Source organism: Clupea harengus, chromosome 22, assembly GCF_900700415.2.
Source record: "Clupea harengus chromosome 22, Ch_v2.0.2, whole genome shotgun sequence".
NCBI lineage: Eukaryota > Metazoa > Chordata > Actinopteri > Clupeiformes > Clupeidae > Clupea > Clupea harengus.
Genome location: NC_045173.1, coordinates 24,367,074 through 24,379,846, shown reverse-complemented (window position 1 = coordinate 24,379,846; position 12,773 = coordinate 24,367,074). Strand labels below are relative to the sequence as shown.

The 12,773-nt window shown below is 41.0% G+C and overlaps 1 protein-coding gene and 1 long non-coding RNA gene across 2 annotated transcripts; one reads left to right on the top strand and one right to left on the bottom strand.

Annotated features, from left to right (window-relative positions):
- Positions 1–6,646: 6,646 nt before the first annotated feature.
- On the top strand, positions 6,647–8,050 carry LOC116218380. The gene is made up of 3 exons (XM_031559852.2): positions 6,647–7,160; positions 7,269–7,417; positions 7,638–8,050. The coding sequence occupies exons 1-3, from the start codon at positions 6,865–6,867 to the stop codon at positions 7,814–7,816; spliced, it is 624 nt and encodes a 207-aa protein (XP_031415712.1). The 5' UTR covers positions 6,647–6,864; the 3' UTR covers positions 7,817–8,050.
- LOC122128655 lies at positions 7,414–8,649 on the bottom strand. Its single transcript, XR_006151546.1, has 2 exons — positions 8,604–8,649; positions 7,414–7,959 (listed from the first exon to the last, which is right to left on the bottom strand). It is a non-coding gene; the product is annotated as an uncharacterized LOC122128655 (long non-coding RNA).
- Between the last annotated feature and the right edge of the window lie 4,124 nt (positions 8,650–12,773).

The window sequence follows — 12,773 nt, the reverse complement described above, 5'->3', positions numbered from 1 at the left end:
GGCAATGTAGACAAAGAAAAATTAAAATACTTTTTTTGCTGGACTGCAGTTGCCTCAGCTTACTGAGGAGGCCATCAGTGCACTAGATGCTGACCTTAACTTAAAAGAACTCAATGCAGCTATTTCATCGTTTCCAAGCAACAAGGCCGCAGGGCCGGATGGCTTCAGCATGGATTTCTTTTAAAAATTTAGGGAGGAGCTAACACCCTTACTGTTGCGTATGTTTAACCACTCTAAGGAAGCTACAGTATTTCCACCTACATTATATAATGCCAGCATCACTGTTATTCCAAAACCTGGTCGTGATCCCCTATTAGCTTCCTCTTACCGTCCAATCTCACTGCTACCATCGGAAACTAAGATCATAGGGAAGATTCTTGCAGACAGGTTGAAGAAATATATATGTAGTGTTGTGCACCCAGATCAGATTTATGCCAGGGAGACAACTGCATTTTAATTTGCGCCGCCTTTTCAATATCTTGTATAGTAAACACTCTACAGAGGCAGTTATTATTTCCTTAGATGCACAGCGTGCATTTGACCAGGTTGAGTGGCCTTACATGCAGGAGGCACTAGAACAATTTGGGTTTGGGTCTACGGTCAGACAATGGGTGAAGATAATATATGCTCAACCCACAGCCTCTGTCATAACCAACCAAACAGCTTCCCCACCTCTCCAAATTTATAGGGGAACCCGACAGGGCTGCCCCCTGTCACCATTCCTCTTTGCCATTCTCATAGAGCCGCTAGCTATCAGCATTAGACAAAGTGCCACTATTTCCCCTATAACTGTCAATGGAACTACACACCATCTTTCCCTGTATGCAGATGATATGCTTTTGTATATCTCTTCGCCAAAGACGTCAATTCCACCACTCTTGCAATTAATAGAATGGTTTGGGTCTCTCTCTGGATTTACTGTGAACCTTGATAAAAGTGAAGTGATGCCCATCACAGATAAATACAGTAAAGAGTTCCTTGAAAGCATACCCTTCAAAAAAGCTTATACCTGCTTCACATATCTTGGTATTATTGTGACGAAGAATTCAAATGACCTGTTAAAAACAAACTGGCAAAAGCGGATTGACAAACTTAAACAAAATATTGACTTCTGGAAACCCCTCCCTATCTCTTTGGTTGGGAGGATCAATGCAATTAAGATGGTTGCGCTGCCTCAATTTCTTTTCCTTTTCCAAGGAATCCCATTCTATATACCTCAATCATACTTTAAGCAGTTAGATTCAATAATAATACCCTTCATATGGAGCTATAAAACAGTGCGTATAGCAAAAAAACATCTGTGTAAGCCAAAAAGGGAGGGAGGCTTTGGTCTTCCTCCTTCCTCTTTTTATCACTGGGCCACTCAACTGTCCATCATAGCTTGGTGGAAGAACAGCCCTCCAGCTGAATCTGATGATTGTCCAGCCTGGATAACACTGGAACGTTCCTTATGCACTTCACTCCCAGCCCTGTTGAATAGCCCCACCAAGGTAAACAAAACAGCCTACAGTGGCAGTTCTATCATAGCCAGCACTCTGAAAATATGGAGTCATATCAAACAGTACATAAAAGCACCTGGTACTTATTTGGATAGCCCAATATGCAATAATCATGCCTTTACTCCTGGCATGAGCGACTTTGTTTTTGTGATGTGGCAAGAGAGAGGGATATGTGACTTAAATTCACTATACATAGAGGGTATCTTTGCTTCTTTTGCTCAGCTCCAGAGTTTGTATTCAATTCCAGCTTCCAATCTGTTCAGATACTTTCAAATACGTGAATTCACCAAAAAACACATACCCAGTTATCCAAACAAACCCTGCCATGAAACTCTAAATTTAATCAACAGATTTGACCCCCTATGGAAAGGGGCGGTCTCATATTTCTACCAAACTTTGCTTGAGCGCACACCTAAAGATTCCTCTGTTCACAGGCAGGCATGGGCCAGTGAGTTAAATAAGGAGATAGGCGAGGGGTTCTGGGAACAATGTCTGGCAAATATAAGTGATTGTTCAGTTATTGTCCGACATAACTTGATACAGTTTAAGACATTACACCGGTTGTACTATTGCAGGACCAAGATACATAAGTTTGACCCATCGACATCCCCACTTTGTAACAGATGTAAGATTTCTGAAGGAACACTTGCTCATACTCTTTGGTCTTGTACAAAGTTGTCATCTTACTGGTTTGATATTTTCCAATGCTTCTCTAAAGCCTTTAAGAAGAATTTGAAACCAGATCCATTGGTTGCGATCTTAGGAGGGACAGGGGCTCTACTTTTGGCTAATACATATGAAGCTCAAGCTGTTTCTTTAGGTATGGTTGTGGCGAAAAAAATTATCCTGCTTATGTGGAAAAGTGACTCAGCACCAAGTTATGAAATGTGGCTAAGAGAAATGGGGAATGTACTTAGCCTCGAAAAGATCAGACATCACAACAATGATAAATTGAAATACTAAAATAAGATCTGGGACCCTCTGCTGCTGTACATAAAGGGCCATGACTGACTCCTAATACTGTAAACCCGATCAATGGTTTCTTTTGGATTTTTCTTTTTTCTTTTATATACTCTGTATTGAACTACATTATATTCATGACCGTGATGACTGTTGTGTAAATATGTGCTATGTTCAGTCCATAACAAGAAGGAAAATAAAATATATATATATATATATATAAAAAATAGATTTAGTCATAGTTTTTATTTATAAAGATCCGTTTTCGTCACGTCTTAGTCTCGTCTTAGTCACCGGAAAAAGGTCGTTAACGAATATTTTTCATCATAGTCAACTAAATTAACACTGGTTTGTGTGTGTGCATTTGGTGTGAGCAGTGCACGTTTGCTTTGCCCTCCTGGAGGTAATACTCCGCTCCTTTAAATACCCTGGCCTGACTGGTAAGCCTCAGTCCAGTTCCTGTGTTCTGTTAATTTATCTGTTGTGTATGTGTTGTCCCTTGTCTGTCTGCAACTGTTACCAATTTGTGTGTTTTGTATTTTATATTTGTGTATTAAATAAAACATATTTATTATTTATGGAAACACGTCTCCAGCTTCCTCAGTAGACGAACCTGTGTGCCCCTAGTGGGCTAGTTTAATTCCACCTAGACCTTAACTACTGTATTTCCCTGGGCGAAACTCCCAGGGTGGCGTAGTCGTGCTCTGTTTAGTCCTAGCTCCACTCTCCATTATGTCAGTAAACAGGAAAATGGAGTTCCGATCATGCACTTTAGAAAAAAGAAAACAGGTAGTGTGTTTAGACCTAAAATGATGGACTTTATGAGTTTATGACCTAGTTAATGGTTGATCATCATGAAAGTCCAAAGTCTGTCTGCAGACAGATCTGTGCTCAGGTGTAATAACATCTCAGAGCTGCCAACTTTCACGGTTTTGCCGCGTGACACACGCTTTTGCATGTTTTCACACGCACTCACGCCACACATCCAATTTGTCACTCCGGAGAGCAATGGCCGGACCAATCAAATTGTCAAGGCGGGCTTTATACGATGATGGACAGATGATCAACAGTAACGTAATCAACCGCGTCACCAACACACAGGTTTAATTCGTTTTCAACAAACATGGCTGCCGCTGGAGAGCTCAAATGTATAGATTCGAGTCCATTTGGACATTGACAGTGCATTCATTTTGAAAGAGGAACAGAGAAACGCGATCAAGGCATTTGTCAATCGAAAAGATGTTTTTGCCTTCCTTCCTACGGGATCCGGTAAAAGTTGAATTTATCAGCTGGCCCTGGTCACATACTACGTTGTTCTGATTGGTTGTAGGTAACCAATTGAGCGAAGAGGCATTTTTTCTCCTGGTTCGGTTGAAACACGCCCCATAATCACAGCCCATTGGAGCGGTATCAGACTCATATTCTGACTAGAATTATGAGTATGACATCGTCAGGCTACCCAAAGAGTATAGGAGTCCCGAAGTTAGCAAAAGAAAAAGAGTTGCAAAGAGAGACAACCGCGGGAGAAACCATCCATCGCTGAAGAAAATCGTCATCTCCAATCTGAGCAGAGACTAGGTATGTCAATGACATGTGGTTCAATTAAGTACTCACTCTCTTAAACTTTAAATCTTGAAAGAAATTATTTGTTCGTGTACTTGATTTTGTGTGGTGAATGTTTACCTTTTTATTAACAGGCCAAAGAAAAGGACTCACTCTGAAGACTTTTCCAAACAGCACTTTGAACAGGTAAGATGTATTCCAAAGAATTTTACATTAAGACAGGGAATTTGTGCAATAGAAGTAGGCATGTTTTTGTAACTGAGAGTAGAGTTATTAAAAACCATTTGAATTATTTAAGGTAGCAAAGATGTCTCGTAAAAGACCTTTGCCAGGCCCAGGACAAAAGCGAAATCTATTATATTACATGATGCAAACTATGCATGTTGTATCTGAACTTTGTTACAGTATACTTACAGTATTAATCAAAACAAAATATGGTATGTATTTCCATTTTGTTCTTGGTTTATTTTCCATAGGTGACAGAAGCCAAAGAATTTGCGAGGCTTGCTGCCGTCGCCAAGCTGGTCCTGGTGTTCCCCCATTTGAATGCAGATGTTGAGAGGGTGTTTTCAGTTGTGGGACTGAACAAAACTAAGGCCAGAAATAGCCTGGCATTGGATGGCACCCTGTCCTCAATAATGGCCATAAAGATGGCCGACCTGGAGCCCTGTTTCAGATGGGTGCCCCCCTCAGAGGTCATCAAGGCCTCCAAGAAGGCCACAGGCCAGTACAACCTTTCCCACAGATCTTAGAAAATGACTAACCAGCTTCTGATCTGGATCTGATACCTCATTTTTTGTTATTTTTAGCATGTGTTGATCCATTGTATTGCTTAAAAAGGCTACCGTTTAAAGCACTTTATTTGTTGCACTTTTTTGTTTAATGGAACGTGTGGTGGGAGGCTTTGAATAATGAAAAATATTTCTCCCTAACTAATCTTGTGTCATTTTTTGCTAAACATAAATCATTAAGTGCTCTTAAGAATACAATTATTAACAATATAGGTTAGGTTTCAGTTAAGAATTAGTTGAATACCATTGTAATCAAAATGTCAATCAACCTACCTTGGTCAAATCTTAAACACAGGTCTATTAATTAGGCTATATTGTGGTCATTGAGGCACAACAATAGTTTTCTGGTTGAATGTTCAGCTCTTGTCTAGAACGCCCTACAAGTCATGATCAGATGAACATGAATCAGAATAAGTTCAGGTATTGCACATCTTTAGCATACATCCAAAAATCCACTTGAATGCACGAAATAACATCTAATTAAACCCAAATTTCCTGGGGGTGGACCTTCAGCTATGTCTTAGCTTCACAGAATGTAACCAATGTTGTCCATCTCCAGTGGGCCGCCCCTCTCAATGACTTTGGGCCCCACAAACCACCACAACAAGGTCAAATTAATTCCAATTCCCTGATATTTGAGCCACCAACGTGTGTGGCTGCGTGCGCGGCAAAATTTTGGTCACCCATGACAAAATCTCACTCCAAGGTTTTTTTAAAGGGGCCATATTATGAAAATTCCACTTTAGCTAGCAGCATGCAGCAAACGAAGCAGCAAACAAAGTCCTCAAGATGCGCTGTGGTCGGCTGCACAGATCCTCACAGATCTATACATCATGTTCCAGCCTCAGAAGAGACAAGAGCGAAATGGATTGATTTCATTTTTGAAGGCAATGTCCCGGAAATAATTGGCAAAATTCTGTTTGTGTGCGCAAACCATTTTGAATTGGACTGTTTTGCCAACCTGGGTGAATATAACGCTGGACTCGCAACAAGATTGACCTTGCAAGCGGGTTCAGTACCATCTATCCGTCGCATTTCAGACGAGGGGAATGTAAGTATTTTTTTTTAATAATTCTGGTACGTGCATTGACCATTTAGTGTGGGTGGTTAGGGACGTTAGGAATGTTGATGGGGGATGTTAGCATTGTTGCGTTTTGGGGAACTAGTATGTGTAATTTTCGCGAACAATAACCTTTAGTTAAAAAATAACTATAACTTTTTTAACATTAGCGTGTAAGACCTTGCCTCGGAGCCAGCTGGTGTATATAGCTGTAGCAGTTAAAAGTTCGCTAGAAATGTGGCCAATGTGTTGAATTTTTCTGTTGGCAATGTGATGCATTAGGCTAGTCATGTCTGCCTTGTACAGCAGTTCGTTTGGATGTAATAGGTGTGATAATTTACGTTTGCATGGGTATATAGTGCCTACCGCAAACAGCAAGAACATTTCTGTGAACTATTTGTTAGGACTTCGAGATGTTAACACTAAAATAACCTGGCAGTGAAATTATAGGCTTTGTGTAAAACTTAGCGACATTAGCATCTTGTAGTGTGTAGGAGCCAGCTGATGTATATCAATCGCTAAAGATATGGCCAACGAATTTTTGTGTGAACAGTTAGGCTAGCCTATTTTAATCTAGGCTTACTTATACAGTAGATAGTTCGTTTGGATGTCTATGGAGAGGAATTTGTGTCGAAGTATATAATGTCTTTATGAAAAATAGTTCTCATCCAAAAAACATTCCTTTGTGAAAATGCTTGTGTTGGGGTGGAGGTGTTAATAGTCTGCCTGCAAATATGATTCAAGGCAATTAGCCCTCCTGTTGACACCTTCGAAACAACAATGATGGGGTCATACATGTTAAATGGGCACTTTTTTTGTTCATGAACGACGTGTTTAGCAGCTAAGAGACTCACCTGCATTTACCAAAACATGCTGCTTACTGTTCATATCACTTGTATCTTATACCATACTGTATATATTCTATTTATACATTTTTATATTACCACTTTGCACATACTCTGCACTCTTCTGATTTTGCACTTCTGGTTAGATGCTAACTGCATTTCGTTGCCTCAGTACAATTTATATGTATAAATACATATATATAAACAAACCTAATAACCAATGCCATAATCATTTTGAATCTATAGTTATGTTTTCCCTTTTTTTTACAGGGACACCAGCCTTCAGCAGATTAGAGAAGGTGTTGACCAACAAGAGGGTTCTGAAAGATGTGGGGAAGCTGAGCCCTCACTACCAGACCTCGTCGTTGGAGTCTTTCCACAGCGTCATTCTGCGTTTTGCGCCCAAAAACGTAGTCTTTCCTTTTCTTGGAATGTTATGCAGGTAACAGTACGATCATTTTTTCAAAGAAATGTATACCTATTATGTATTATACAAACTATTATACACGCATACACACATGCTCTTATAAGTATTATTTTCTCCCCAAAGACTCTACCTGGCAGTCCTGCATTTCAATGAAAATGCTGGGCGTCCCCAAGCAACAAGTTCAGCTGGTGAGCCGCTATTTAAAGTGAACCTCCCAAAATACAAGAAGGGCGAGTGCACTGCAAAGCCGGTGAAAGCAGAGCCAACCTTCCGTGAGTCACAGGCTTTATTTGAAATTCCACCAAGTCAAACAATGTACAAACAGTATGTGAAACTTAAATAACATATACATTAACTGCTGTCTTTAAATGGTCTTCATAATAAATAGAATAATATAATTGCAAAATAATTATAAAAATAAAATAATAAATACAATATAAACAATAAATAAAAACAATGTAAAAGTTTTGGATTTTTTTTTTTGTATTACAGAGTACGTGGATAACCTGTTGGACCTCATCTTTCACAAGGTTTTTCAGGACCCGGCCCCATATGTGAATGAGGTGCTGAAGATCCCAATACCCGCGGATCTCTCTGCCCAGTTTGAGAAACCTGACAAGCGGGAAGTTGTAGCCAGCTATGTGTCAAGGTTCAATCGAGGGCAGGTCTGAACCCCGTATACCTTCCTTGAGCATCAGGGAACACTCTTCGTATCTGGAGCACAACTCAGGATGGCAGGACGACCCTGATTCTCCGGCCCAGATAGCCCCAACACCAGCCAACAAAGCTTCTGTACGCCAAATACCTGTAACGTCTAAGCAAAGTTTACATTGTATAAGAGAATAAAAGGTGATACACATATATAAAGTATTCCTTTGTTTACAGTATGGCTACAGATGGCACAAAGTGTAATTTTGTAATCAGTTTTTATTATACTTTTTTTTTATTTATTACATATGTACCAGCTATTACATTTAATAACTATGTTTAAAAAGCACTGTGGCATTCTTTCTAGCAATCTTTCTGACAATAAAAGTGTATAGAAACAGTTTTGTGTGCCTTTAGTGTTTGATAAGTAACATGTCAACATTTGACGCGTGTAAAATGAGCAGTTAGCAAAGTAATACCGAGGGAAGGGTCATTTATTGTATTTTTTCCCTCAGTCATATTTGTATTGCAGAAATGACTAACTCATGCATAAAAAAAAAAACGTACTGCTCTATTCCTCTTAGACGTAAAGGCCCATAATCTGCCCTATAAACATTCGATGCATTCTGTAGTGAGTACACGTTCAAACACACAGGTTCAAGGCCTGGGTGATCGACCATACATGTAGTTGGGTTCTGAAGCTGCAGTAGTCTTCTTGTAACCTTGAATATTGAAAGTGTAAGTGACATGGAATATAAAACAGATGATGACTTCATATTTACAGTGCCATTCAAAATGAATTCACACTACCTGTGGTATCTCCCTGCAGCATACATGCTCAGGCTCCGTAGGCATTTGATCACACTTGCACACCTGTATAAACAGAGTTTTAAAAAGTGACAACTTTGCAGGTAAAGTTTATTTGAAAGTTGTGTTCATATTACAGACATAAGTCATAAGTCATCAAATACAACGATTTAATAAGTAAACAAGGTTTAAACGCTAATTAATGGAGGTAAAAACGTTACCCCCACCCCTGCTTGGTCAATTACTGTTGTAAGATAACACTTTAGTTTACAGATGGAACTTTACTCATGTAGCATTTATATCTTCATGGCGTTCCCGTTACTTGCATTTACACAAACACTTTCACAAACAGTAACTTACATAAACACACTGTATTTGCTACATACTCATACATGCACAAATTATGCACGTATCTCGAATCTCTAGCACCACTATGCTCTCAAAACCGCTAACAAGACTGTGAGACCTTAGCCAATGTACAAACAAAAAAAAATGTAGAAGTGACAAAGGTAACTTACCATTCAGAAACGTCCTGTTGAGCCCTAACTTCTCGAACTTGTTCGGGAGCCTTTTCTTGTTCAGGGTCTGACTCTGGTTCAAAACGATATGGTTGCACGACGCTATCTTCATCTGCAGTAGCCATATTTCTACAAAGGTAATGGCTAGCTGGGCAGGCAGCAGCTAGGCGAGCGCATCTCGTGGAGGAGGGGGGAGGGGGGAGCTGGCTCATTAGCATTTAAAGGAACAGGCACTCAAAACAGGTCAATCTGTGGGGAGGTGTTTTTGACAGGGTAAAAAGGGTGCTGTTTGAAATGATTCTTGTGGTATTTTGACCAAAATATGTTACAAACATTTCATTGAGACCCCAAGGAACCATATCAACTTGTGGAAAAATGGGCATACGATGGCTCCTTTAAAAGTTTGCAGCTCTGAGATCTCTCGTTATCTCTCTCTCTGCCCATTTGTCTCTTCGTAAGATAATCACATCTCTTATCGGTCATAACTCTCTACCTACCCGTGCTGGAAGAGGTTTATTTCAGCACAAAGTGTAACATGGACCTTCACTTGGCAGCCAGTTAGTCTCAGGGGCAGATGCACCTGCACGTTAGTGTCCGTTTTAGGCGTAATTTCTCTTCTTTCTTCTAATTTCTTCGCAACGTGCCTCTAAAAACATGGCATGGACGAGCAAGCCAAACCTGGCGGAAACCGCATTCTTCCTATGACAGGAGCGCAGAAACAGGTTGCAGTCTTCTGATTTGTGCATATGCATTCGTGGGAATGTCGTAGGGAAAATATGAGAGAAGCGCAAGGAGTGGACTTGCGAGTTAGATGCGTGAATAGGAGAAACTTCAAGGAACTAGTCCAACTCTAATGGTGTCATAATACTAATGGTGTTTTGTGAAGTTTGGATGTGAGCAAATACAAAAATACAGGCAAAAGTTTGTTCTTGGTGTCATGACAACTGGTTGCCTTGAAATATTTGTGGAAAATGGGGGATTTTAGGGTTGAATAAGAGGTGCTAAAGATTCAAGGCAAGGGAGAATGTTGCGGTACTGTAAACGAGAAGTTCATAAAAAATGTCACGTTGCGTAATGCGTCCTCTGGTTTTTACCACTTCTGAGTATACTGGTGGAATAAACCTGACACATAAACATGGTCACAATACGGTTATATGCATAAGCATACTGACAATATAACTTGATAATCAATATTGTAATAGTTCTCTGTTCATATTTAATGAGCATCACTATGAAGTTAAGGGTTTTGACTTTCACCACCACTTGGTTTTGGAGATCTGTTATACATGACAGACCAACCCAGTGGCGTAACAGATAGGCGTAGCAACATAAGGTAAAAATGAATGTAGATAGCAGGCACATGTTGACTTTCATAACCTGTTCACACATACAGATACCCAAGGCCTAATTCTTATTCTTAGATGTCCTTTCTGCGTAGAGCGTGTCACTCGTCTAACCACAGGAAGTAAGACTGAGCTCTGCAAGCTATGAGACAGTGCACCAGAACCTAGGGGGGCGCAGGGGGCTCTGAGACACTGACACAGTGCTGTGTTTTATGTTGCTCTGTCTCTGGGGGAAGACAAGCAAATACATTGCAAATTGTTTTATATTTTAATTATTTTATTATATAACGCAGATGAACACACACATGCGCACATACACACACACAGACCCCCCCCCCCCCCCCACACACACACACACACACACACACACACACACACACACAGATATGGAAGCTGTGTGGGTTTACCACAGTGGAGGCGCGTGAGAGAGGTTCTCCAGCGAGGAAGATGAGACGCGCCACCTTTCAGCAAAACCACAGAGATTCGTTTTTTACACGGTTACACAATAATTCAGTTTCACTCAGACAGGTATCTGTCACATCAAAATCACAACATTCAAGAGTGGATGTGAAACATGAGATATTGTCAAATGCACACAGAACTTTCACTCCTGTCAGTCACATACCATAAACACAGCACTCATAGCGGTGCAAGAGGTTTCATGACTCAGAAGGAATGTGAAACGCACACAGCGTCGCCCTCTAGCTGCGGAACCTCTCTCCAACGTCTCTGTTAATGGAAGACCACGTGGTGCTCGTGTCTGATGAGACCCTGTAGGAACCTCTGACTGTGTCACACATAGACACACACACACACACACACACACACACACACATACATGTATATACAGTATGTCTATGGTGTCACAGGCATTACTACTCAGGCTAGATGGCAGCAGCAGCAGCAGCAGCACAGGCCAGCTCCACTTCATGCCTATGGGCCCGTGTGACGCACGCAAGGAGGAGTGCGCATTTACGCACAATTACATTGACGTGTTCATTTTAGCAGACGCTCTGATCTCAAGTGACCTGCCGTAAAGGTCAACAGTTAACAGTATTTCTGTGCTCCTCTGAGAAACAAACTCATAACCTTGGTGTTACTTGCACCCTGCTCCACCTCCGAATGACAAAGTTACAGAGGCTCAATATGCAGTACGTGCAAAGTTAACATCAGTAGAGAATACAGTTAATTAGCCAAGAAGCAACCCATGCAACACATTTCTATCTAAAACTGACAAGTTGAATTAGTGCCTCTGATCCCCAACTGCAGAGTGTGTGTGTTTTCCTAAACACACCTCTCTAATCTCTAATCTCATTCAGGCCGAGAGTTCAAAGGCTCAGAGCTACACTCAACCAGGAGCAGAAGGCCTCAGGCTACAGTAACAGTAACTACCTGAGGGCTGGAGAGGCTCCCTCTCTCTCTCTCACACACACACACACACACACTGCCTCTCTAGCTCTCTTTCTCTCTCTCACACACACACACACACACAACCTGGTTTCGCTCATCTTTTTACTTGAAATTCATGAGTCAAGGACAACTCTTCAGTCAGGACATTATGAAAGTTTCTGAGGTATAGCACACACACTCCTGGGAGCTTCTTAAGAAAGCACCACCACCATCTCTCTCTCTCTCTTTCAGACCCACTCATGGCTTATGGAAGGCAGTGTCTACATGTATCTTTATCTATACCTGGAATATCTGGAACAAGGACCTTTTTTCCCCAGTCGGCTGCATCTATGTGTCCCTCAGTATGCCTCTGTAGCCTCTAGTCTCACTCAGGCTGAGCACTCAAGGCCTCTGAGCTCCCCTCCACAGCACAGTCAGGAGCAGTGCTCGGTTGCATAGAACACTTCAAGTTTAAATTGCCATAAAGTTTGCCCTTAAAGGTACAGTGTGTAGTTCTTAGTGGCAGTGTCACTCACTTCTGATGTTTTGATTTGGCCCACGAGACGTCCTGCTCCAAAACAGAGAAATGCTGATGCATATTGTCATTACTGCACTAACACTGACATCAGAGATCTGGCTTTGTTGTCTTCGTTCAGGTTCACGTTCACTTTCAGGTTAGCAGAGCCGCAGGCCTGTTTATGAGTACGCTACTACCTCATTGGTAATCTTTTTATTCGATTCTCTTTGAAAGAAAGCCAAACCTTAACCACCAAAAGGTCAATAATTGAAAGGACCATCGGGCAACTGTGTATACACGGCGAGCTCCATGTTGAGCAACCAAGGGGCCTGAAGGATCATCGTTGTTGGTGTTGTACTGTGTACACAGTGACCTGTTTGGCTTTTTATCTCATCTTTTTGTTGTC